This window comes from Arachis ipaensis, chromosome B4 (assembly GCF_059453495.1).
Source record: "Arachis ipaensis isolate K30076 ecotype BB chromosome B4, ASM5945349v1, whole genome shotgun sequence".
Lineage (NCBI taxonomy): Eukaryota > Viridiplantae > Streptophyta > Magnoliopsida > Fabales > Fabaceae > Arachis > Arachis ipaensis.
Window position 1 is genome coordinate 127,445,393 of NC_142439.1, and position 27,321 is coordinate 127,472,713.

A 27,321-nucleotide genomic window follows, 5' to 3' on the forward strand; every position below is an offset into this window, starting at 1 on the left:
GCTGTCATTTGTTGCTAAATACTTGATTCAATACATTATACCCTTCCAGAACAACACACCAATTGCGACCTATAAACTTAGTCGGAGTCAAACGATACCAACTTAAGATTCACAAGGCGGCGAAAAATTTTAAAGTCCTCCTTCAAGCGAAAAATTTTGAAGTCCTCCTTCAAGTGAAAATTTTTTATCCCGTATTATTAATAGAATTACTGTATGTAGATTGGTCAAACACTTCATCAACTACATTTAAATTTGACAAGTGTTACTATAAATTTAGTCCAATATATTTGACCAGTTTAACCATTAATAAATAAATACCACCAGAAACACACTTATTTTTAATGGATGAAAGTGTCTTAAAACAAATTATTTTAGTTAATTAGGACAAAAGCATGTCATACAAAAGATTGGAATTTCACTCTAAATTTTTTCTTTCATTACCATAATATGACTTTAACTTCTAAAATGTACAAAAATTTACCATAAGACAAATATGCGACAAGAAAGAAAAACTAATAATCATCATACATATTATAAACATACATGTGAATGGACCTATTTTTATGGATTTTTCACATGACCTGCATGTTTGATCTCTCTCAATTAATTTCATTTTGTTATTATACTTCCACTTCATCTCTTTAAATGTTTAAATATTAGAAAAATAGTAATGTCATTCTTATTTTAGTAATACTACTCATTGTTTTATAATAAAAAACCATATAAAAAAATATTATTATAAAATAAGAATAATATTACTATTTTTTAAATATTATTAGATATTAGATTATGATAAATTGACAAACTGAAGTCAAAGAAAACTTCCTAATCTCAAAACAACAGTTTACACATTTTCTTTATTTGTTTTGTTCTATAGTAATTCTGCTACATTTAACTCAAACAAATAATGTCCCTATTTTAATTAGAGAAAATCACCTAAAACTAATTTTTATTTAGAATGACATTTTATATTCCTAGATAGATCTGCATTGCATAGAGTCAAATCTAACTGGAAAAACACACAATTACCCCCAACAATGCGTCCAATATTCCTTTGCTAAGGCATCATTTGCAGAGCGACGGAAAGGATATTTCAGTCAATTCATGTCAAACTCCAATATCTTCCGTCATCAACTCAAATCGAATACTCTCATCTCTGTGTCTAACCCTTCTTAGTTCTTAGTTACTTCCTCAGATCAGATCCCGTAACTGAACTCAGTGACTCGCTCCCTCCGTTTTGTCTCCCCACTCACTGAGTCAACTCGCCGCCATTGACGAACCACCTTGCGAGCTCAACTACCGCAATTCCTCAGCTCATGGGAGAAAGATCCTAAGGAACCGTACACCTTCCCGAGTCGCCGCCGAACCAACTCGCCGCCGAGTCGCGAACTCGTTCGTTCTCACCAAAACTCGGGAATGGCTTCTTCGGAAGCCGATTCCCGGCTGGTCCAGGTCATCATCCCGGCGCTTGAGAAGATCATCAAGAACGCATCGTGGCGGAAGCACGCCAAGCTCGCTCACGAGTGCAAGTCCGTCATCGAAACCCTAACCTCACCGCAATCACAGCAGCAGCAGAGCAATCCTCAGTCGCCGGGGTCCGAAGACGGCGCCGCCGATCCCGAAGCCTCAGTCCCCGGTCCGCTCAACGGCGGCGGCGCCATCGAGTACTCCCTCGCGGAGTCCGAATCAATCCTCCGGCCTCTCATCAACGCCGCCAACTCCGGCGTCCTGAAGATAGCTGAGCCAGCCGTTGATGCTCTTCAGAAGCTCATCGCCCATGGTTACCTCCGCGGCGAGGCTGACCCCGCCGGTGGCTGCCCTGAGGCGAAGCTTCTCGCGAATCTTATCGAATCCGTCTGCAAGTGCCACGATCTCGGCGATGATGCCGTCGAATTGCTGGTTCTGAAGTCTCTTTTATCTGCAGTAACCTCAATTTCACTGAGAATCCACGGTGATTGCTTGCTTTTGATTGTGAGAACTTGTTATGATATATACCTTGGTAGCAAGAATGTGGTGAATCAAACAACGGCGAAGGCTTCGTTGATTCAGATGCTTGTGATTGTTTTTAGGAGAATGGAGGCGGATTCCTCCACAGTTCCGGTTCAGCCGATTGTTGTGGCTGAACTGATGGCGCCTGTGGAGAAATCTGATGCAGATAACTCGATTACACAGTCTGTGCAGGGTTTTATAACGAAGGTTATGCAGGACATTGATGGGGTTTTGAACCCTGCTACGCCGAGTAGCAGGGTTTCCGCATTGGGAGGCCACGATGGTGCATTTGAGACCACTACCACTGCCACTGTGGAGACCACGAATCCGGCGGATTTGTTGGATTCCAGTGACAAGGACATGCTGGATGCGAAGTATTGGGAGATCAGTATGTACAAGACTGCATTGGAAGGGAGGAAAGGGGAGCTTGTGGATGGCGAGGTGGTGGAGAGGGATGATGATATGGAGATCCAGATTGGGAATAAGCTGAGGAGGGATGCATTTTTGGTGTTCAGGGCACTTTGTAAGTTATCTATGAAGACACCCCCTAAGGAGGCGTCCGCAGATCCGCAGCTGATGAAGGGGAAGATTGTGGCCCTAGAGCTGTTGAAGATCTTGCTGGAGAATGCTGGAGCTGTCTTCAGGACTAGCGACAGGTACAATCACTTTTTTAGATGTTGGTCTTCTTTTCAGTTAGTGAAGATGTTTATTAGTTTAATTGTAGTGAATTAGTGATTGACATACGAAAACCAGAAGGTGTAGTTCTGTGTTAAACATAGTACCGGGAGGTGGTAAACATGGCTGCATTTTATGGATATTAATAAAGTAAATAGCTCAATGTCATTTGGGTGCATATTATATCCATTTGGATTTTTTACTAGCAAGAAGTTGTGGTAACCAAGCTGTATTTTACTAGGTGAAGTTGGATTATTTACATTTGGGGAGTAGTGCTGCTATATTTTATACAAATTAGAGAGAAGTATGTGAATGCCATATCGTTAGATCAAAGAAGTTCTTGATCGTGATTGATAATTTAGGCTTCACAAGCCCTGAGGATATTCTGAATTTTGAAGTATAAAATCCTATAGGTCTTGGGAATTCAGTTAAGAAGTATATTTTAAGGATTTTACCAGAAAAAAAACTCGGGAGAATCTGTTGTACAAATAATGGTAGGATCTCTTACTGTTTAATTTGTAGGAAATATGAAAACAAGGAAAGGAATATAAGAACAATGTATCGAAGAGATGCTTGGGCTTTAGGTTAAGTTTCTTGAAGATATAGGTAAAAATCAGCACTAATATAGTGAAATAGGAAATAAAAATAGTGCTTGTTTGGGTAATGAGATTATAAGATGAAGTTGTTTCTTTAAAAAATTGTTTAGGTTGTTATTTTTGGGGTTAAAAACTTGCAAATGGATTATAAGAAAACATAAAATAACTTATAATTTATAAGCAATTTGTTACTGAGTTTTTTGTTTGAAGCAGAGCAATAGCATATTACTTTAAAATTACTTTTAAGTCAATATATCCAAACATAAATCCACTTTAAGATCATGCTTCCAAACTTAAAATTATTTTCATACAATCAATTGTAGAAACAAGTGGTTATACTTATAACCAATTCCTGGATGATTTTGATCTCAATTTTCCAAACACATACATAGATTACATTTTCAATAATGATAATGAAGACTTAAACTAATTCCTATGACTCCTGTTATTACATTGCGATGACTTCTATTATTCCAATACAATATTCCTATTATTTTCATACCATTTAAATCACATGGCACCATACATTAATCACATATCGATTCTAACAAGGCATTTTGGTTGTGTATGGAGGAGGCCTGTATATTACTATTCTGTATTATCATATAACTCTCTTGGATGATAGTGAAGATTTCTAATGGTTGCATTGACTTTGGTAAAGCAGGTTTTTGGATGCCATTAAGCAGTACTTATGCTTATCATTGTTGAAGAACAGTGCATCAAATCTTATGATTGTTTTTCAACTATCATGCTCCATATTCATCAGTCTGGTTGCTAGATTTAGAGCTGGATTGAAGGCAGAAATTGGTGTTTTTTTCCCTATGATTGTCCTCAGAGTTCTAGAAAATGTTGCTCAACCTAATTTTCAGCAAAAAATGATAGTCCTCCGTTTTCTGGAGAAGCTTTGTGATGATTCACAGATATTGGTGGACATTTTTATCAACTATGACTGCGATGTCAATTCGTCAAACATATTTGAGAGGTGTGAAATGCTTGATTTTACTTGTTCACTTTATGAATAATATGATATACTAAAATGTGGTCTCCAGATAATTCCTGATTTCTTGAATTAATTTCATACACTATTCATGCTAGTTTCAGTGTTTCTTGTTTGTTTTTTAAGATACATAATATAATCACTATGCTCTTTCTAGGATGGTCAATGGACTTCTTAAAACTGCCCAAGGAATCCCTCCTGGTGTAACCACCACGGTTTTGCCACCTCAAGAGGAAACATTAAAGCTTGAAGCATTGAAATGCTTGGTTGCTGTATTAAAATCTATGGGAGATTGGATGAACAAACAGTTGCGCATTCCAGAACCTCTTTCATCAAAGAAAGTGGAAGCAGTTGATAATGGGCATGAGGCTGGAGGTCATCCTATGGTAAATGGGAATGGAGAAGAGTCAGCTGAAGGATCAGAAACTCATTCTGAGATCTCCAATGATGCATCTGATGTTTCCACCATTGAGCAACGCCGGGCATATAAATTGGAACTCCAGGTAAGCAATGCATAAAGTTTGGAGTAGCAAGCAGATGTCGGTTATTGCTTTTAGCTGTACATTGTCTATGAAGCTAATGTCCAGCTTATGGCAGGAAGGTATATCATTGTTTAATAGGAAGCCTAAGAAAGGAATTGAATACCTCATTAATGCCAACAAAGTGGGTAACTCTCCGGAAGATATAGCTGCTTTTCTTAAAGATGCTTCTGGGTTGAACAAGACTCTGATTGGTGATTATCTGGGAGAAAGGGATGAAATGTCCTTGAAAGTAATGCATGCCTATGTGGATTCTTTTGACTTTCAAGGGATGCAATTTGATGAGGCAATCAGGGTTCTCCTTCAGGGATTTAGACTGCCTGGTGAGGCCCAAAAAATTGATCGAATCATGGAGAAGTTTGCCGAACGTTATTGCAAATGTAATCCAAAAGTTTTTTCCAGTGCTGATACAGCTTATGTCCTTGCTTATTCTGTGATCATGCTCAATACTGATGCTCACAATCCAATGGTGAAGAACAAGGTACGCTCAGTTAATTCGATAAATATATGCACAGTTAATTAATTATGATAGATGCAATCGGTTATTTTCTACATGGTTTTTGAACGACGCAGATGTCTGCTGATGATTTCATTAAAAACAATCGTGGAATAGATGATGGAAAAGATGTGCCAGAGGAATACTTGAGGTCCTTGTACGAGAGAATATCTAAAAATGAGATCAAAATGAAAGATGTTGATTTGGAAACCCAACAAAGACAAGCTGTGAATCCTAATAGACTGTTGGGTTTGGATAGTATTTTGAACATTGTGATCCGTAAGCGTGGGGAAGACAGTACTATGGGGACTAGTGATGATTTAATCCGACGTATGCAAGAACAATTCAAAGAAAAAGCTCGCAAGACAGAGTATGTTCCCTAGCATATTTTTCCCATCCTGTTGAAAGCATTTATTTCCTGTCCAAGCTCATTTCTCAGATCTTGCACTCCATTTGACCTCATTCAATGTTTGGCTCACCTGAGAATCTTGTGTTGCCACTATTCATACACCTTAACGTGTTTAAAAGCTTATCACTTCTAGAAATATTTATCTGTTGCTTTGCATGATCCATTTTATTTTGAAGTGTGGACTGTGTCCTTGTTCATTGTATTTCTTGCTTTATTTTTTTCCGTAAATTCTATGCCAACTGTCTCACTTGTTTGGATCTTAAAGTTGATTTTTACTTCTTATTGAAATGTATTTGTTTTATTGTTGTTCCTTTCATAATGTTTGATACATAGGTTCTTATACTTCTTCAATTTGATGAATTTTTTGCTTTCAATTTGTAGGTCAGTCTATTATGCTGCCACGGATGTCGTAATTCTTAGATTCATGATTGAAGCCTGCTGGGCTCCGATGTTAGCTGCCTTCAGTGTTCCTCTTGATCAAAGTGATGATGAAGTTGTAATATCTCTCTGTCTTGAAGGCTTCCGCTATGCTATTCATGTTACTTCTGTAATGTCCATGAAGACTCATAGAGATGCTTTTGTAACCTCATTGGCAAAGTTTACTTCCCTGCATTCTCCTGCTGATATTAAGCAGAAAAATGTAGACGCAATCAAGGTTGGCAATAAAAATTCTATTCTTGCTGGCTCATGAACACAGTAATAAGATGGAATCTTTGTTGAGTAGCAATTGTTTGTTTTGATTTTGATACTTTCTAAAATGCTAAGTGTATAAATTGTTTCCGTGACTTCTTTATGATTGAGTCCTGCCAACCTTAAGTTCTTCTGGATTTGACTTTAGACTTTTCATATGAATTGTTGATAGGTCATAGTTACTATTGCTGACGAGGATGGGAATTACTTACAAGAAGCATGGGAGCATATTTTGACCTGTGTTTCCCGATTTGAGCATCTACATCTTCTTGGAGAGGGCGCTCCTCCAGATGCGACATTCTTTGCTTTTCCTCAGAATGATTCTGAAAAAACAAAGCAAGCAAAATCAACTATTCTTCCTGTCTTGAAGAAGAAGGGACCTGGGAGAATGCAGTATGCAGCTTCCACGGTAATGAGGGGTTCATATGATAGTTCTGGAATTGGCAGTAATGCTTCTGGAGCTGTCACGTCGGAACAGGTGAACAGTCTAGTTTCTAATTTGAATATGTTGGAACAAGTTGGAAGCTCGGAAATGAACCGCATATTTACTCGGAGTCAGAAGTTGAACAGTGAGGCCATAATAGATTTTGTTAAGGCTCTATGCAAGGTCTCCATGGAGGAATTGAGATCTCCCACTGATCCACGGGTGTTCAGTCTTACAAAAATAGTTGAGATTGCGTATGTATTACCCTCCTCCTCCTTAATGCATTCTATCTGCATGCTGCCTGAACTTTTTTTTTCTTCTGCCTGACGGTGTTTTGGTTGGAGTTATTGCAACTTTGGAACACTGGTTTTCTTGGGAACTGCAATATCCTTTGTTGTTTATGACACTGTTGCCTTGGTTGCACTTACATTTGGCACTTGCCCTTCTTCATGTCCCATGCAAAATTATTTGAATGTTTATAAAGTTTGCTCATCTGATCTAGTTTCCTGTCCTGTTCTTGTAAATATCATATGGAGTTGCGTGTAAAAATGCTATCTATTACTTTTTTGGTTTTGAAACCAATTCAGTGTCATTTTATTGATGAGAGCAAATTACAACTGTCCCCAAAGATGAAATTGGGAAGGTCCAACTGATCTGGGGAAAAAGTTGGGGCAGGGCATTGGGCTTATGATTCTCTCTTTAATGATTAGTTAGTTTCTATTCGCTGCTGTCTAATTTATTGTTTGGCTTGATCGTGCACAGGCATTATAATATGAACCGCATCAGGCTTGTGTGGTCAAGTATTTGGCATGTTCTCTCAGATTTCTTTGTAACCATTGGCTGTTCCGGAAACCTTTCAATTGCAATTTTTGCAATGGATTCCTTGCGTCAGTTGTCAATGAAATTTCTAGAGCGGGAAGAGTTGGCTAACTATAATTTTCAGAATGAATTTATGAAGCCTTTTGTCATTGTTATGCGAAGGAGTAGTGCTGTTGAAATTAGAGAACTTATCATCAGATGTGTCTCTCAAATGGTTCTATCTCGTGTGAACAATGTCAAATCAGGATGGAAGAGCATGTTCATGGTATGGTTGCATTTTTTTTTTTTTTTTTTTAGTGGAGAGCACTACAATTTGTGCAGAGAATGTTTTTGTTTTGACTTTGTTTGCTGAGATTCTTTCTACTTATTGCTTGTGGTCTTGATTTCAGGTATTCACAACAGCGGCATATGATGACCACAGAAATATTGTACTCTTGGCTTTTGAAATTATTGAGAAGATTATTCGTGATTACTTCCCCTACATCACCGAGACAGAAACCACCACCTTTACAGATTGTGTGAATTGTCTGATTGCATTCACCAATAGTAGATTTAACAAAGAGATTAGCTTAAATGCCATTGCTTTTCTTCGAGTCTGTGCAACTAAACTAGCAGAAGGAGACCTTGGTTTTTCATCAAGGAATAAGGACAAGGAAACTTCTGGAAAGATTTTGTCACCATCACCTCGAACAGGAAAAGAGGGAAAACTTGAAAATGGAGATTTAACAGACAAGGAAGATCATCTCTATTTCTGGTTTCCTTTATTGGCCGGTAATGATAATACTTTTGTTTAGGCATGACTTAGAGGAAATTTAGTTAGCTCCTTTCTTAATTTGAATGATTCGTACTGCTATCCATTTTATCTCAAGTTGTGAGAAGCTTAGCTATTCACATGTGCACTTAACACATGCTGACACGCATCTTCTATTGTGCAGGTTTGTCTGAGCTTAGCTTTGATCCAAGGCCCGAGATTAGGCAGAGTGCCTTGCAAGTCCTATTTGAAACCTTACGCAATCATGGCCACCTCTTTTCATTACCTTTATGGGAAAGAGTATTTGAATCAGTCCTATTCCCAATATTTGATTATGTACGTCATGCTATTGATCCCGCAGGAAGTAGCTCACAGATCAATGAATTGGAGATTGATGGTGAGCTTGATCAAGATGCATGGCTTTATGAAACATGCACACTAGCCCTCCAATTGGTGGTAGATCTTTTTGTCAACTTCTACAGCACTGTCAATCCTCTTTTAAGAAAGGTGCTGATACTCCTTGTTAGCTTTATAAAGCGCCCACATCAAAGCCTTGCTGGCATTGGTATTGCTGCATTTGTTCGTTTGATGAGTAATGCTGGAGAGCTATTTTCAGATGAGAAGTGGTTAGAAGTGGTTTTGTCACTAAAAGAGGCTGCAAATGCAACACTACCTAACTTTTCATTCCTTGACAGTGGAGACTCCGTGATTATAAATGATCAGCGTGCTTCAACAGCTGAAGAAGATAATGATCCTGCTGATGAGTCTAGCTCACCCAATAATTTAGAAAGCTTTAGAACTCGTCGTCTTCATGCATATTTATCTGATGCAAAATGCCGAGCTGCTGTTCAGCTTTTATTGATTCAGGTAGATTCTTATTTTCTTTATCTGATTTAGCACAACAAAGTTGTGTTATCTTGGGAATATGCACCAAGAGGGAGGACACATATGCTCCACATCATAACATATTTTGGTACATATTGTGCACTAACAAAGTTATGTGCGCCAGTAGAAACAAATGTATTCTGCTTTCTCAAAAAAAAAAAAAAAAAAAAATTGACAATATTTACTTTCTGAAATTTGGCAGGCGGTGATGGAGATATACAACATGTACCGTCCTCAACTTTCAGCAAAATCAATTCTTGTCCTGTTTGATGCTTTGCATGATGTGGCATCACATGCACACAAGATTAACAGCAATATTATTTTGCGCTCAAAGTTGCAAGAGTTTGGTTCAATGACCCAAATGCAAGACCCTCCGCTGTTACGCCTTGAGAATGAGTCCTACCAAATATGCCTCACATTTTTACAGAACCTACTTGTTGACAGGCCTAATGAGGCCGCTGAGGTGGAGACTCATTTGGTCCGGCTTTGTCAGGAGGTCTTGGAGTTCTACATTAAAGTTGCAGGTTCTGGACAAGTATCTGAATCTTCTCGTGGTGCACAACAACATTGGTTAATTCCTTTAGGCTCTGGTAAGCGAAGAGAACTAGCTACACGCGCACCTCTCATTGTGGCTGCTATCCAGGCTATTTGTAATTTGGGAGATGTGTGCTTTGAGAAGAATCTGGCTCAGTTTTTTCCCCTTTTCTCAAGCTTGATAAGTTGCGAACATGGGTCAACTGAGGTCCAGGTAGCACTCAGCGACATGCTTAGTTTATCAGTTGGTCCTGTTTTGCTACGGTCATGTTGATTGCTTGGGTAAGATTTACCCTGCATTGAGATGTAGGATATTTTTGTCTAAATCTGTCCATATTTTTCTTCTCTTATTTTCCGTGGATTACATAACAGAAATATAGTTTTATAGTGTATGAATAGTGTATGAAAGTTAGCAGTGAGTGTGTTTAGATAATATATCTTCCACCAAGTTCTGTATTTTTATTCTTGGGCAGCAAGTTCTGTATTTTAGAGGCCTAGCTTTTCCAGTCAGAAGCAGGTTTAATGTTGTATGCTTATTGCTTACTTTTCCCGGAATTTCCCCAATTTTTTTTAAGAATGAGTTTTCCTTCTTTTCCTGTAAAATTTAGTTTGTAACCTTATAATCTATTTTAAATGGTATTGATGTTTTATTGTTTTTATTAAGAGTTTAACTGGGTATTTAATTTTTTCGGTCAATATTAATCAATCTTATAAAATTGTTTTTTATTTTAAATTTTAATCATAAATTCTATGGGAATTAAAAAATATAAGTTTACAATAAAAAAGTTAATTAATGGTAATTAATTAAAAATCAGTTTCTCATTTATTTTATTATAATTTCTTCAATCGTATGACTCATTTAGTACACGTCAAATTTTTGCAGCATGGAAGGTTACAAAATGTTTTTCTTTTGAAGGCCTATAAGGCTAACATATAAGAATTACTATGGCAGTATGGCCGTCTAGTTTTAATCAGAATCCAAATATGGCCAGAAAATAAAGGTCAAAAGCTAAATATCTGATCCAGTTGCAAACTTGCAGTCCTGCGTACGGATAGCTCAACATGTTGAAAACTTGAAACAACGTTATTGTATTTGTAAACCTATAATCTTATCAAATTTAATTTGCCGGCGTTAAAGTTAGATTGACTTAAATACTTAATACTTTTCAACCAAATGCCAAACAAGACCTAATCAAATCTCAATTAGAACGAACCAGTTCAACCTAATAAAAACTAGAGTCGCTATTATATTATCATGGTGTTTATGTAGACTAAAAATTAAGGTAATATTTTTTTTTATATTTTTGCTATAATATTTAATTTTACTTTTTAAAATGAAAAGTATTTTCAAATATTTTAAAAAACATTACTTTATTTTAAAAAATATTATTAAAATTATATAACTACTACAGTAATCGTAATAATAGACATGTAATAAAATATCTTGTCCATATATTCTATACTCTATGCAGTTTACCAAAAATAAATTCATGATCTGCTACTTTATATATATAGACGAAGTGATACCACCTTGCCTCAAAGAAAATGTTCAACCATGTCTAACAACCTTAAACCCTAAACTTCATCAACCTCATATATCTCCTCCATCTTTAATGTTTGTTGCACGTCAAGGTTATCAAATTCTAGAATTAACATGTAAGTTTAAGTCTCAAATCGCTTTGACGATGTTAATTAGATGATTTTATAATTTAGCTTTAACTAAATTTTTCGAGTTTAGGTGAACTCTCTCTAAGCATTTTTCCCTTTAACTTCTTCCTCAGCCATGTTTGAAACTTTTAAAACTTTCTTCACTTTTCTTGAAAGAAAGACCAAATTCCTTGGCCTCAATCAGCCAAAGAGCATGGATATGATTGATTGCTGCTACACCAGAAAACCAAACAACAATGGGTTCTCATCATCATCATCATCCAAGGTATCATTACCCTCTTCTTTTGTTGATATGGGAATCTCTAACCAATTGAAGCATGTTTTCAAGCTCATTGACACCAATGGTGATGGCAAGATATCAACCACCGAACTCAGTGAGTTTCTCTCATCATGCATTGGATACAAGAAATCCATAGCTGCAAAAGAAACTGAGAGCATGTTTAGTGTGTTGGATTCAAATGGAGATGGGTTCGTTGACTTGGATGAATTCATGGTTGTTATGAATGAAAATGACAAAAAGGATAATAATAATAATAATAATGATGATGAAGAAGAAAATGATTATTTAATGGATGCTTTTCTTGTGTTTGACACTGATAAGAATGGTTTAATCTCAGCTAAGGAGCTAAATAGGGTTTTGATGAGTTTAGGGTTTGATCAGTGCAGTGAGAAAGAGTGCAAGAACATGATCAAAGGGGTTGATAAGAATGGAGATGGGTTTGTAGACTTTGAAGAATTCAAGTCCATGATGAAATCAAGACATGCCAATTAAAACCTTAGTTTGGTTGAAAAAAAATTAACGAGAAATATTGTGTATTTATTTTTTATCATAAATCAAATTGTTGACAATTTGACATACATCCTTTTATTATGGATGAAGTGTATGATTTTTTTTTTTTTTTTTTGGGTAAATTTCCTATCAGTGAGTTTGAAATAATGTATAAGATTAAAATGAATATAAATAACATCATATTTCAAATTCAGTGACATAATGTAAATACTTTTAGTAGTCATCATCATCATCATCATCATCATCATCATCATCATCATCTGCTGGTTTTTGAGCTCCTCTTGGTAGTGTTGTATATTTGAAACTGATTGCAAAGGAAGTAATAAGAGATCAAATTATATTTGGGTCATTTATCTGTAAAACTTTCGACACATCTCTAGACTTGTAGTCAATCACATGTTCACATGATCCATTGTAAAAGCTCATTGGTTTACTTTTATTTTATTTTTCATAAAAAACACTTATTATTCAAATCAAACTAAACCAAAATACCAATGATATATTCAGCTTTTTCGAACAAAAAAAGAAACTACCAATGATAATAATAAGTGTCTACTTTTAACATTTTGTTTAGATTAAAAAAAAATAAAAATGTATGTGTCAGTATTACAAAAGTTAAAAATTAATTTAAGATTAGACTAAACTACACTTTTTGTCCTTAAATTTTTGAAAAATTCTCCTGATATTTAATTTGTTTCAATTTTTGTTTCTAACGTTTAAAATATTTAATTATACCTGAGAAGATTAACACTGTTAATAAAGAAATTGACGTGGCAATTGTGTACAGACATATGTCAAACCCAGAAATATAATTGAACATATTGAAACGTCAAGAATAAAATTAGGGTAAAATATTAAATTAGCGTTTTACGTTAATCCTATTTTAGTCCTTAATATTTAAAGTATTTTATTTAAACAAAAAAAAGTTCATTTAACTTCAATATAGTCCCATCGTGAGATCAAAATTAAATAATTAATGGAATATTCTACATGATCAGTGGCGGAACCAGAAATTTCATAAGAGGGGGGCAATTAAATATAAAATATAACAAAAAATTAATAAAATATGATTTGTAGCATATATATCAAAAAAGTAATTATATTATATAAAAGTCAATGTTCGACTACATACTTTAAGATTTTGATATTTTTTAATCTTGCTCAACAAGTTGTGCCACAGGTTGTTCAATAATATTTTGAACATTACTCAAAGAATCTGAAGCTGAATTTTGTTCATCATATATTCTCTCTTTTCTCTTGAAAAATGAGTGAATTATTTTCATCTTTGACATTTTTAACTTAACTTAAACTATCTAACAAAAAAAAAACAAAAATAATTGCATATATATTATTTTCTTTAAAAAAATATTAAATCTATTGAGTAATAACAAATAATTTTAGAAACACAAATATATAATAATCAAAAATAAAGTTACCTGATTATTTTTTTGTTCCAAGTCTCACCCAAAAATAATTCTATTAAGTTTTGCCCTCACTTCAATCTTTGAACACTGTCCATTATAAAAAAAATAAATTAATTATTTTAAATAAATAATATAAATAATACTTGACATTGTTATTAACTTAAAAAAATTGAAATATACCTCTTTGAATCTTTGTTGTGCATTCAATGGTTAATATTTTGCTGTTCACTTCTCTTCAATGGTTTTTCTTCATATGTCTTGTTTTGGTATGGAAAGAAAATTAGAATGAGAAGAGTAGAAGACCAAAAGTTTGGAAACCACTAAAAGAGAGAGAAAAGTGACGCTGATGCCTCTGATGGTTTAAAACAAATATTTGAAAAATGTACTAGTGTTACTTTAATTAATAGTATGGGCTTGGGCTAGTATAATAGAACCATAATTATTATTATTTACTATTTTTTTTTTAAATTTTGGGGGGGACCATGGCCACCTTAGGCCCCCCCGTAGATCCGCCACTGTACATGATAGCAGTATAAGAACAAGATAATCTGAAGAACAAGTACAAGTTTCAGAGGTACAAAATCAACTGTAAATACATCAATACATTTATTTATCATTTTTCTTATAATTTAAATGAAATATTTTCTATAGAACTAAGAAAAATGATAAATAAATATATTGATACATCCACAGTTGATTTTGTGCCTCTGGAGTTTGTACTTATTTTCTAGATTATCGATCTTATTCTTGTACTGTTGTCATGTGGGACATCTCGTTAATTATTTAACTTTGACCTCACGGTAGGACTACATTAAAACTAAATGAAACTTTTTTGCATTTAAATATGACACTTTAAACCTTAAGGACTAAAACAGAATTATGCCCATACATAGAGGACCAATTTAGTACTTTACCCATAAATTTTTTTTTGGTGACTACTTTACCCATAAAATTAAAACCAAACATTGAAAATAAAATTAAAATTAAAATATAAACATTGAGAACAAAAATAAAATATATTTTCAATAACTTTTTTTAAATAAAAATTAGGTTTAATTACTCTGTCGGTCCCTATAATTTCATCAAATTTTTAATTAGATCCCTATATTTTTTTTTCTTTTCAATTGGGTCCCTATACTATATCAAATTTTGTAACTAATTTCCTACCGTAACAAAAATGTTAGAATTAACGAAATATTATGTTAAACTACACAAAATATTCAGTCAAGTATTAGACATATTCGTTTTGCTTAAAGAAATATTTCGTTAATTCAAACGTTTTTGTCACGGCAAGAACTTAATTACAAAATTTGATATAGAATAGGGACTCAAACTAAAAGAAAAAAAATATAAATATCTAATTAAAAATTTAATAAATTTATAGAGATCAGACCGATAGAGTAATTAATTCTAAAAATTATATTGATGATCATCTTATCAGTCACTTTTGTTGAGATTCACTTCAATACAATAACATTTTTTTATTAAAAATAAAAATTGAATATAACACTTTTTGTTCCTCAAATTTTCGAAAAATTTTAAAAATACCATTCTATCAAATTTTATATACCATATACGGATGAATTGATTGGCGGCCAAAACTTCTATAATTAGAAACTTCACAACAATGATTTTCTAACATACATACATTGGCAAAAAAAAAAAAAGAAGATAAATTTCATTACTTACATGAATCAATCAATTTCAATATTACATACAATATGAGCTCCATATAACTAAGAGTTGGTCAAATCTTTGACAAACCCATGTTTGACTGAACATAATATCAACTTCCCTCTCTACCATGCAGAAACCTCATTTGTCATCTACTTTCCCTTCTATCAATATTCGATATACAAACAATCTAGGTCAGTAATGGCTAGATATCATTACAAATTACATGCTTAACCCTGCTTCTCCCAAAGCAAAACTAGCAAGGTATACATCTACCCCATATGCCACCAAGAAGAATTATTAAGTACCGGTAGTTCTGTTTCACAAAATGTGGAACAAGAATAAAAATGTAGTTCCATGCAGACCTGTCATCAACATTCTATCCGCAGTCGTCGCAGTTCAGATTTGAATGTCGGGATAGAACTGAGAGTCCGGCGAGCAAGACTGCGAATGTCCTCTCGTGAACAATCCCTTGAAATCCGGACGAGCTCCCAAAGAGCTCCTCCGCTAATCATGTCTTTTGCATTCACTTCTGCAATATTCATTATCTCGGTTGGTTTAAGTTTTACAAGAATGTAGTTAGAAAAGTTCAAGAGATCACAAGAAGTCGCCTGTTCCCTTACCATGTTGTGCCAAGTGGCAGAGCGCAAGCTCAATATGACGCCTGATGGGTGCAGCCTCGTTATTAGCATTTTGTACTATCCAAGGTAGTGCACCATCTTCTATCAAGAAAGATCGACCACTTTTTATCCCTGTGAGCGCAAAGTAGAATCATCAGGCTACAAACCAAAGCCTCTTTATCTCCTTAATCTCTATATGGTACTAGAAGAATCTTAAAGTTGCTTTGTGGCAAGTGTAGTGGAAAGAGCTCAGAAAACATAAATTCAGCAAGTTAATCAATGGGAAATGGCATTTTCTTTTTATGGAGTAAGAACATTCTCCATTTTTCAATCTATTTTAAGGTGTGTATACTCGGATACTAAGGAGGGAAATAGACCTTGATTAGATGATCGAGATTCGCATTTTGCGAAGTTAGCTATTCCTCGTGCGACTTGGGATAGAACATCGGGATGCCCACATCTAACTATTCCTAGTAAAGCCTTGATACCTCCTTGAGATCTCAGCTTCATCAATATTTTATCTGGATGAAGAACATGGCAACGAAATCACGGTTAGTAGCAAACCGTGGCATCAAATCAGGCAAATTATGAATGACTTCATTTGACAGCTGAAAATATATTTTCAACATCTAGCAACTTGAATAGTTGGAAAACCAAAACGAAATAGTAATATACCATTTCCACAAAGGTTAGCGATTGCCCCAGCAACCATTCGAAGAGTTTGTGGATCTTCAGCATCAGATGCTGTCATTGATAAGAGAGTTATTCCTCCTTCTGCCATGATAAGTTCTTGGTTTGCTTCTGAATTGCCACAATGGAAACCAAAGACAATATGACTTCCCAAACTAGCTATACAAATATTGACAAATAAACTGTAAATAAGAAAGATCCAATTATTTATATCATTTGACAGAAAGCTACTCTTTTACAATCACCATTCATAGCAAGATTGGCAATTGCCCCAGCTGCCACTCGGCGAACAGTTTCATCCTCGTATCTTCTAAGAAGCATCAATAAGGAAGTGAGACCACCAGATTCGACAATTCTTTTTTGATTAGCCTCTGCATGTTAAATTGGGGGAAGTTACTGAACAAATCCTAAAGATAAGACAAATGATCATATACTGCCAAAAGAATACAATCTTAATGATTATGAAGACTACCAAAAAAATAGTGCAATTAATGGAAACATGGATTTGTGGAATGGGACCACGTGAAAAAGGGGCTGGAAGTTCACTAAGCAACATTCAAACCCCCCCTCCCCCCTTCTCTCTCTCCTCCTAAGAGAAAGTTGTGTAAAATTAACACAGACTAGAACTTGTCTTGAAACATATAATTGTGTTGCCAAAACAAAGAGCATTTCATAGCAAAATACCACAATGATTAGGCGGTTCATGGAGACACAAAAAGTGTTTAGAAAGCCAAATAGTTGCTTTCGGTAAAGAGGCTAAAACTACCTTCAGCTGCTAGGTTGGCCACCACTTTCACAGCATGAATTCGCATATTGGCATCATCTGACTCCAGCAATGACAAAATCTTTTGCAATCCAACTGTTAAAATAATACGGGTCATATATGTATGATTATGAATAATTTGATGTTTCAATTATAACTCGATCTATTCATACCTTGCTCAAAGAGAGTAGTGACTGAAGACTTTGGACCATTCCCAGTGTCTTTGAGCTGGGAATGCCTAACATGTGTCATAGAAGGATCAATGGAGGGAAATGAGCTCCCTGAGCTACCACTTTCCAAACACCTTCTCATCTATGGACATAACATCAAATCATTCTAGATCAAACCCATGCTAAAAGAACAAAGTAACCTGCAGGTACAGACTAAAAGAGGAAAAAAGAGCATTCATCTGATGACAATTAGTACAAATTTCATTGTACCAGCCAAACTTTAATTTGACATTTGACAGAACTTTTCAAAGAACTTCGTAATGTAGAAAAATGTGTCAAGATAAACCATAAAACTAGCTTCTACTGCAAATAGATTTTGCCTTCTAGTAGTTATAAAACCCAAAATTCCTAATAACCAAACCATGCAAGTCAGGTGGTGTTTTAGTAGGAGATACAATATAATATTCCAAAATAACTGCTGGACAATCATGTAGTTCTTTGGCATGTTTTGGTGGAAGGTTCATAATTCAACATGTCTCTTAGCCCATACATTTGTTTATAATATTATGTTCGTGAACTCTATTGGCTACTCTAATTGTGTTTCTTGAGGAGAGTTTACACAACTGATATACAAGGATATGAAGAGTTCTGTTGCACTTTATAGCACCTCCTACAGCACATACTATTCAAGCATATGCTACATGGCGTACATGCTCAGAACTTGAGAAATTACCTGGTCAGCTTCAAAGTTCAATTGCAATAATTGACTTCTTAATATTATTATCTCTTCTTCAAGCTTCTTTTTCTGATTAGCCTCATCCTCAAGGAAGTTGCGCAGCTTAATAACCTCCAGATCCTCTCCTCCCTAGAACACAGAGGTTCTGTTATACCAGAAAGCCAAGATTGGGAAATAAGAAAGCCATAGAAGATTTCTGTTTCACTGAAACTCACCTCTGATCGGGTATGTTTCCCCAGCTGACCTTTTAGACGTTCTAACTCTTCTTCAGCTGCCTTTCTTTGCTTATTTTCTTTTTCAAGCAACATTTTGAGCTCAGACACATCTGCAGAAGATGATGCAGGTCCCTGTTCCGAAAAAGCCAAAAATAAAGTGACAAAATGTAAACAAAATACCTTCAGCCACTGGCTTTACTGGTTAAACACGCCAATTGTCAAAACATTATCTTTTAACATTGGGACCTCCAAAAGATTTAAGTGCTAATCATAATATCAATTTTGGCACAAGCCACAATGACCAAACCAAAGAAAAAGATGGTAAATAAACATACGGGAAAAATGTTTGCCTACAAGATTTTCAGTATAGTTAATACTTAATATTGGTTAAAAATAAATACCTCGCCACAATCAGCCACAAAACGATTACAGTCATGTCTTTCTTGATTTAACACTAATTTCTGCTCCAGCTCCTTTACCAATTCCATGTACTCCATCTGGCATTTCAATCTCTCTTTCTGCAAGTTGAAATTCCATATGAAACATAGCACCATAGATGTATAAAAACAAAAATATTAATATGTAGTTTCAGAGATTTAGGTTGTAATAGAATATAATGTAAAGGTTTTGCACCATGCCTAAGCTTTACCTCTGATTCAGAAAATACAATTAAAGGTAGCTAGAAATTACAAAGTTGTATTAGAAGATTGTTTTTCAGCAGAACAAGGAATACTAAAATAATGTAGTTCAGCCTTTCACTTAATAGTTGGTACTTGGAGCTGCAAACTCACAGCACAATGCGTCACCAACCATGAAATGGTAAAGTATAACAGGAAAATTGTATGTATCCCAAAGTATACAATTATACATTATATAAATTCTATATAAAATCTGAGATACTGATTCCAAAACCTTGATAAAAATATTCCAGCCACGCTCTTATTTGATGATAGATCACTTTTTATCTTCAAAACTCAAAAACAACAATACTTAATAGAGCTCATCCTTCTTCAAGAAGCCATGTATGCCACTTAATTAAGTCATGCACCACAGTTGCTGACTTTGGGTTCTAATTTCTATTCACAGTACAAAAAGAGTAGACAACACCCAAATCAATTATAAAGAATCAAATTATGACATCATGCATACATACCTTAACCACAAATAAAAATCTTTATTCACAATGTATTATTATCTAGCAAGATTTTTGCAACATTTCAAAAATTAGAAGACTTAATTTTATTTTGAAACAAAGACTACTGCTGTCAAGAGAGCTACTTTTATATAGAAATAAGCAAACCTCTAATGCATCTGCAAAATTCCTCTCAACCTCAGCAATACGACATTGTGCTTCCAAGTTTATTTTTTCAACTTCGTCATCAAAAGCTTTTTGCTGCCTTTCATTTTCTGCAATAAGCTTATCCAACTGCACCTCAAGCTTTCGAGACAAGCTTTTATAATCAAACTCCTCCTTAATTTTCAGCATATTTTCAACTTTCATAGCCTGAAAATAAAATACACATTAATCTGTCTGCCAAAAAAGTTAATCAAGTCAAATATCAACAATGTTTTTAGTTTCATGTAACAGTAATAGTAACATACTAAGAACTTTGATAATAAGGCAATCAGAATCCATGATGAACCGATGACTGAATGAGGAATAAATAATTTCAAATTATCAGGGAAAATCAAATATTAACTAGCCACTAGATAGGATATGCAAATTAAGATAATAACAATTTCAACAGTAGATAAATGCATTGCACAAGAATAAGGGTAGAATCTAAAGTCATCAATTCACCTTAAACATAAAAAATTGCACAATGGCATGGACATCAAGAGCATATAAGTCTAATAATATTTAGTAAATGTCATATGAATACATTGAATAGAAATAAAATTTTATATACAAGTACCATTTTGGCCTCCAAAAGATTCAAATCTTTACAAAATGATTCTCAAAAGAAAGAAATAACATTTTGACCCTCCAAAAATGATCTAAGTTTGATTCGTTTTTTTTGCAAGCCTGCTTGGAAAAATGATCTTTTTCCCCTCCAAATTTAGTAATTTTACACTAAGTGAACTATTTTTTATATATGAACGGCAAAAAATTGAAACATAAATTGAAAAAAAAGGTCAAGAGATAGAATTTTTCCTCGGTATTTTGTATTTACCTTTTAAATAACTTTCAAAAAATCTAGATCAAATGCATTAGTCTTGTGCCACTTATGAGAAAAATTAGTGCATATTGTCAAACTGGAAGGCCAAAATGTCATTTGTTTCTTTCTGGAAGTCATTTTGTCAAAAATTGAATCTTTTGAGAGGCCAAAATGGTAGTTTATTCTTTTATAAACATATTCACATATAAAACCTAACCCTTTGGCCAAATAATATGGTGCTAGAAGTCTCTCCTCGGTGACGTGGAGATGGGCCAATGGTCACAATCAATGATGTCCTTGCTGTGCCTACAGATTATTGGAAAACATTAGGCAGGGAAAATAAAATAATAGCACTGTAGGTTTGAACAGATACAACTAACGTCCAAGACCAATTTATGTGATGCAGAGCCTGAGAGTCTGAGACTAAGGAAGATAAAGTAGTTGTGTCAGTCAAGGATCTAAGAAACCAGTTTGCTGAACCATTAATGACATCTCACAAGATTTGACAATATTAGTAGGATATCTAACAAGACAGATTAAGGCATCCAACCTCCAAAAGAATCTCGAAGCATCCTGGTAAGCTTTGAATCACGAAATGGAACATGAGCACTGTTCTCTGCTAGAGCATTAATGCACTTTCCCAGTGAACTAAGTGAAAGGTTGATTGATTTGGCTTCTTCTAGCATGTGTCCTTCACTTCCTGCAGGGGGAAAAGAAAAGATGAAAAGTTTCAGCATATACCAACTAATAGCAGTATCTATTAACTCAATTAAGTTAAAGGAGACAGGATCAACACTGTCCGTATTTCAAAGGCCACGAGAAATCCAATTGTCTCAATTTTCTTTACAAAATTGTGAAAATGAGGAATAAATGAAAATCAAGTGGAAGTATTGTAATTAATTATTATCAGTTAAAAATTATAACTGAAATACCCTCTTAGCATTCAGCAGTCCAGATCGCCAGAAAGTTGTCTTTCTTCTTTTATAACAACACACAAAACACCCAAATACTTTCAGACATTTATTATACAATATAGGACATTATTATTGCATTCAATATTTCAATGCATATGCAAATTGACAGTTTTTTAGACAGGAAATAACTGATAGCATTAAAATGGAAAAAAAAAAGGTGTGAGAAACAAATCAAGGTCTGCCATTTGACTATATATATATATATATATATATATATATATATATATATATATATATATATATATATAAGCACTAAGATACCTGCAAAAGTAACTCATCTTTCTAAAATTTTTTCAGGACTTGGAAATTGAAAATGGCAAGCAGGGTTTCAGATATCTAAATTTTGTCAGAGCTGATCATGAGATGTCAGCATAAGGAAAACATGCGTACACAACAAGGACATGATGAAGAAGGCGCTATTGAACAAGGACCGTTAATTTATGACATGCATAATTATACACATACACAAATGTTAAGTCTAGCATGCACCTGACTTATGGACACGCTCTGAACCAGCTAAATCCACCACAACTAGCTTGCTCTTCCTAACAAGTGGTTTTGAAGGTTTAGTAATAAAGTTTGGTGTATCACCACCATTTTCACTAGATTCGATATCTTCATTATCCATGACAGACCTCTTAATATGTACCTGTGTGAGAATAGATATAAGATTGAATATTCTTTTTAAAATATGGATTTCTTAATTTGGGAGATATAATATAAAAATAAAATGTAAATAAAACATTATTTCACCATGAGAATAGCGTGACTACGGGAAGATTCTGTATTCAACTTTGTGTTAGCAGCAATCCGATTAGCTTCCCCGACTCTTAATAACTCCAGAAGACTCTGCTGGTCCCTGATTTCTACAAGTGTTGCTCCAGGCAAAGATACGTCACCAGTTCTAGGATCGTCCACTATAGGAATATTATCATTTACTGGATTAAGCAGGTCCTGGAGAGTCTCCATGTAAAGCTGCACATTTTGCAGGTGGTGTTATTACATATTTCTACACAAATTAATATGGCCTAGCAAAGTTTACACTTGATTGATAAAAGGAACAACCTTCATGGAAACAAGAAGACGAAAATCAACAGATATTATGCGAAAAGAAGTATGAACAAAAAGGTATAAAACCAAACCTGCAGATATGAGACAGTGATGGAATCTGTATCTGGAGACAATTCGGCAAAAATATCCTCCATCGAACGAACCATTATACCACGATCAGAGGTGTCTCCTTCCCCCAAACTTCCAAGAGTAAATGTTTTCCCCGTTCCGGTTTGACCATAAGCCATTACAGTGCCATTGTAGCCATCAAGAACACTCTACAAACCAGACATCACAGACATGTTAAGCTGTATAACATTAAAAAAGACGACAATGATGATGGTGAAGGTTAGAAATGTTTATGAAATCATGAGTGACACTAACATAAAGAAGAAATAGATAGAATAGCTCAGTAGAAGATATTCGTGAGCAAATTAAATTAGGACATGAACCACCATAACAGACCTCAACAACTGGCTTAGCCACAACTTCATAGACACGTTTCTGTGATGCATATTCAGTAAGCACCTCATCAAACTCGTATGTGTCAGAATCCCAGTTGTTTCTACGAAGTTTCAACCTTTTAAGCTGAAGAGGAGCAGAAAAAGTAAATGAATCCACTTTATCAAAATAAAGCAAAACATTGAATCTACATACATTAGCTAATCAAGTAAACTGGATGCACCTCTGGTTGCAGTTCGACACAGTCAGCAAAATCAGCATCTGCTATCATTTCTTCAGCATTTCGAGGTCTCAATCTCACTGCCACTCGAACTCTTCCAGGCACTGTACATAAAAACTTTGGAATTGGCTTCCATTCAAAATAAAATCATGACTTCAGTATGAGGGATGTGCAAGAAAACTAAAAGTCTAGACCCTCTATATCTAGTATCTCTAGATATATTGGCCAGTTGGAGGCCCTATAAGTCTATTCCTTCCTCTTTCTTTATCTGTTCAGTATCCTTTTCAGCATAATTTATACTAAAATCTTATGCAGCCCGAAGTTCCCCTTTGTCAAGTTTCAAACTTGCAGTTGAAAGGCAATGACACAGGAGCATGTATGAGCCCCATATAGATTTGGTTGTTACAGTTGGAACCCCATTTAAATTTTAAAAGACTCAATCCTGAACTATCAAATTAACCTGGACTTTAGGAATGGCATCTCCTCATCACCAGGAGGTCGTAAATCATAGTTGGTCCAAAATAAATATGGATGGATTGCTCTTCTAGCAAGTTCTTCCTGAGTAAGTCCCTTCACACATTCCCAACAAACACAACTTTGAACCTAAGCTGTTCATGAATATATATATATATATATATATATATATATATATATATATATATATATATATATATATATATATATAACTAGGTCAAAAGTCATTGGCATTTTAACATTTCAAACTGATCATTTCCTTATTCTCTATTTTCGGTTCAAAAGATGCATTTCATCAACCAACATCCTAAGTCGCTTCCCATAATAAATGAAAATGTACAAGCAAAATACATAATTTTACACTTCATAAAAGTATCTGCTAACTACCATACAAACTCAATTATTGAAAACTTTGATTCTCGTTATCCGGAAGGATGTAAGATATGGGAGAGTAAGATTACAAAAATAAACAAGACACACATTAACAAGGGTGATTAATAAAACAACCTCAGACCAAGCTCTTAGGCATGAACTGATAGCATCATAAAAACAAAGGAAGCACCCAAACCAAATGCTTTAAATTGAAAGGAAAAGAAAATAATTTCACACTACTCCTTCAAAATTATTGCCCTCCCCATTGTGCTTAAATTGAAAGCCTTGCTTAGAACCAGAAACCACCAAAAGCTACACATATTGATGACCGATATCATCATCTGGGGCTCTAATAACACCACACATTCCAAAACTCCAGATCTAAACTAAACTAAATGAAGGAGAACGGGGTTTAAATAAAAAAGCAATGTGCAACATGCATCTCATTATTTTCTTTCCACACACACGGCTAGTCCTACTCCTATATATCACAATTGTTATGGCGCTTTCTTTCTAATTCACAATTCTAACAGCCAAAAATACATATAAAAATTGCAACAACCACCACCAACCAAACCACCACATAAACACATAATCATACAAAACTAACTAGTCATAATTGCATCATAGATCACAAAAAAGAAAGAGTCATAATGAAGAGTGAGAAGTAGTGTGCTTCATTATTTGAGTCCAACTGACAAATGCTACTACTTAGACTTACATTCTTTCCCTCTCTCTCTCTCTCTCTCTCTCTCTCTCTCTCTCTCTCTAGAAGGAGATGGTTGAGGGGACTGACCGGCGTCGGCGTTGCGGGGGGCGGAGGAGTTACGGCGGAAAGTGGATCCCGGAGAGGGAGGGCGGTGGCGGGGCTTGAGAGGGCGATCGAACTTGTTGCTAATGATTCCTCTTTGGGTGCCGTTTCGATGAATGTTGCTGGAAGCCATTGATTTGATTGACGGCAGAAAACGGCAACTGAGTTTTCTGCGTTTTGGGAAATAAAAGAAGAAGAAGAAAAAGAAGGTGGGAATGATGCGTGGGTGCGACTCAGTAATGGGAGAAGGGACCGTGACGGGTGGGACCCACAAGAGTTGTGAGTGGGACCCTTTAAGTACTGTGAATTGGAGAAGAATAAAGAAAATAAAGAAGCTTTCAGCTTAGGGTGAGACCGTGAGAGTGAGGAAAATATTTTCACCTGAAACTCAATCGGGGTGTTGTTTACAATGGATCTTTTATTTAGGGACCATTCGTGGTCTTTGACTTTTGTAATCATTGGATTGGAAAATAATTTTAGTTAGTAAGAGGGATGGCTGGATGGGTATTGTGTAATGGAGGGTGTAGCATAAGAAATAAGAGCTGAGCACACCGTAAAGCTATTAAACTCATATTGTACTCTTGTCGACTTGCAGCTGTGAAAACGTGGGTACTTTTTTGAGATAAAAAATGATTTTGAGTAGATTTGTTGAGTTAACAAGCAAGTTATCCAAACAAGTACGGTAAGAACTCGTAAACACATTGAACTCCTCTAATTAAAGCATAAGTACTGAAATTGGATTAATGATTTAAAATTGGGTGGTTTCTCCCAAATCCGTGCATATTTGAAGGTGATTAACCTTGCTTACATGTCATTCGATTATTGGATCGTGTTATTAGCTTGTCTTCAAATTGACCGTGTGCTATACTGTGTAGTTTTGGACAAAAGAGAGTATAACTAACAAAGCAATCAGATCATAACTGACATTACGAGATAACCGCAAGATTGCCATAATGGCTACACCAACAAAAGCTTGTAACCGTTAAATCTCGGTAATAATGCGTTGTAATAAGCACTGAATGCCGAAAAAACAATAGCTTTACAGGGCAAAGTTAAAAGAAAAAAACAATCCATAGATAAGCACACGAAAAAAGGCTTTCACCACTTAATACATTATTGACTTTAGCATCGGAATGTCTTGCAGATTATCCACCCGGCCTGATTCTGCGCGTAACGACGTCGGAATCTCTAATCTCCATCTCTTTAGTTCGTAAGTTCGCTTTGAGCACGAACATTTGGCGCTATCTATGGGGATTCTACTTTGGCGAGAATCATGGCCGAGCGACAGATTCGCTTTGCAGTTAATTTAGAAATCTCGTTGAAAAGCCAACAACGGGAGGATAGACACGAGACTAATGTCACACCAAGTCAAGAAGAAGTCCCTCTTGGCTACGAAAATCTAGAACCCATTAACCCAGAAAACCGTCATCCAGAAACCCATCAGTTTGCTTGCCTTGGAGACGATTATCACCATGCCATGCAAGAAATGCGACATAGGGTGCAAGAGTTAGAACACTACCAATTAGAGTTTCAACGAGAGTTGGCTGAGCGCTTATTGTCCAGGCAGTCCTGCTCCCAAAGTCGTCCAGCCGAGGAACGGAGTAGCCCCATCCCGGAAACCCTGAATAAAGGCAGGAACACTGGCGGACCTCATCTTCACCCCTACGTCGTAGAGACGAGAGAAGGTCGCCCTGACGACGGGTTGATTCTCGAGCATGGGAAGAGTCACAATCTGTCCAGTCTAAAAGGAGGCGGACTCCGCAGAGGAGTCCTACTTCTAAAAGACATAAAGAATCCCGAGAACATGTCATAATGGGATAGACCCGTTTGCTCCCACGTTCTTCAAGTACGATTGACAAAGCATTTTGACAAGCCTACGAACTTGAAGTACGACAGAAAGATGGATCCTCAAGAGCACATTGATGCCTTTGAGGCTAGAATGAACTTAGAAGGAGTTAAAGATGCAATCCGATGTAAAGCTTTCCCGATAACATTGTCAGACCCAGCCATGGTATGGTTTAACACACTGCCTTCCGGGTCGATCTCATCCTTTTGTCGACATCAAGGCCAAGTTTCTGGCTCACTTCACTACCAGGAGGACTCAAGCAAAACACCCAATCTCCCTATTAGAGGTGGAACAAAGGGTGGAGGAGAGTATCTGAGATAACCTGGATCGATTCAATAAAGCGCTCCTAGAGGTAAATATATGAACCCAAGAAGTCGTGTGCTTGTGTTTAATTGCTGG

At 35.5% G+C, this 27,321-nt stretch overlaps 2 protein-coding genes and 1 pseudogene across 2 annotated transcripts; 2 read left to right on the forward strand and 1 right to left on the reverse strand.

Annotated features, from left to right (window-relative positions):
* Positions 1–991: 991 nt before the first annotated feature.
* LOC107639133 (brefeldin A-inhibited guanine nucleotide-exchange protein 2) lies at positions 992–10,467 on the forward strand. The gene is made up of 11 exons (XM_088483304.1): positions 992–2,645; positions 3,925–4,242; positions 4,415–4,760; positions 4,855–5,277; positions 5,370–5,662; positions 6,083–6,356; positions 6,564–7,069; positions 7,578–7,899; positions 8,024–8,405; positions 8,570–9,252; positions 9,473–10,467. Exons 1-11 carry the CDS (start codon positions 1,417–1,419, stop codon positions 10,076–10,078), a joined length of 5,382 nt encoding a protein of 1,793 aa, XP_088339430.1. The 5' UTR covers positions 992–1,416; the 3' UTR covers positions 10,079–10,467.
* Positions 10,468–11,587: 1,120 nt separating this feature from the next.
* On the forward strand, positions 11,588–12,286 carry LOC107636251 (putative calcium-binding protein CML23 pseudogene; annotated as a pseudogene).
* A 3,058-nt stretch (positions 12,287–15,344) lies between these two features.
* On the reverse strand, positions 15,345–25,426 carry LOC107639132 (kinesin-like protein KIN-UB). Its single transcript, XM_088484077.1, has 19 exons — positions 25,062–25,426; positions 23,423–23,523; positions 23,203–23,325; positions 22,830–23,015; positions 22,441–22,662; positions 22,177–22,336; positions 21,264–21,413; positions 20,931–21,019; positions 19,855–20,058; positions 18,956–19,072; positions 18,555–18,686; positions 18,337–18,468; positions 17,607–17,745; positions 17,437–17,529; positions 16,916–17,041; positions 16,656–16,781; positions 16,358–16,501; positions 15,984–16,112; positions 15,345–15,892 (listed from the first exon to the last, which is right to left on the reverse strand). Exons 1-19 carry the CDS (start codon positions 25,207–25,209, stop codon positions 15,732–15,734), a joined length of 2,682 nt encoding a protein of 893 aa, XP_088340203.1. The 5' UTR covers positions 25,210–25,426; the 3' UTR covers positions 15,345–15,731.
* Between the last annotated feature and the right edge of the window lie 1,895 nt (positions 25,427–27,321).

Coding starts and splice junctions, on each gene's coding strand:
- LOC107639132 (XM_088484077.1), bottom strand. CDS start 25,209: ATGGCTTCCAGCAACATTCATCGAAACGGCACCCAAAGAGGAATCATT. Junction 23,326..23,422: donor GTGTCGAACTGCAACCAGAG/GTGCATCCAGTT, acceptor GCTCCTCTTCAG/CTTAAAAGGTTGAAACTTCG. Junction 18,687..18,955: donor TTGTGGCTGATTGTGGCGAG/GTATTTATTTTT, acceptor TTTTCGGAACAG/GGACCTGCATCATCTTCTGC.
- LOC107639133 (XM_088483304.1), top strand. CDS start 1,417: ATGGCTTCTTCGGAAGCCGATTCCCGGCTGGTCCAGGTCATCATCCCG. Junction 5,663..6,082: donor GAAAAAGCTCGCAAGACAGA/GTATGTTCCCTA, acceptor TTCAATTTGTAG/GTCAGTCTATTATGCTGCCA. Junction 7,070..7,577: donor ACAAAAATAGTTGAGATTGC/GTATGTATTACC, acceptor GATCGTGCACAG/GCATTATAATATGAACCGCA.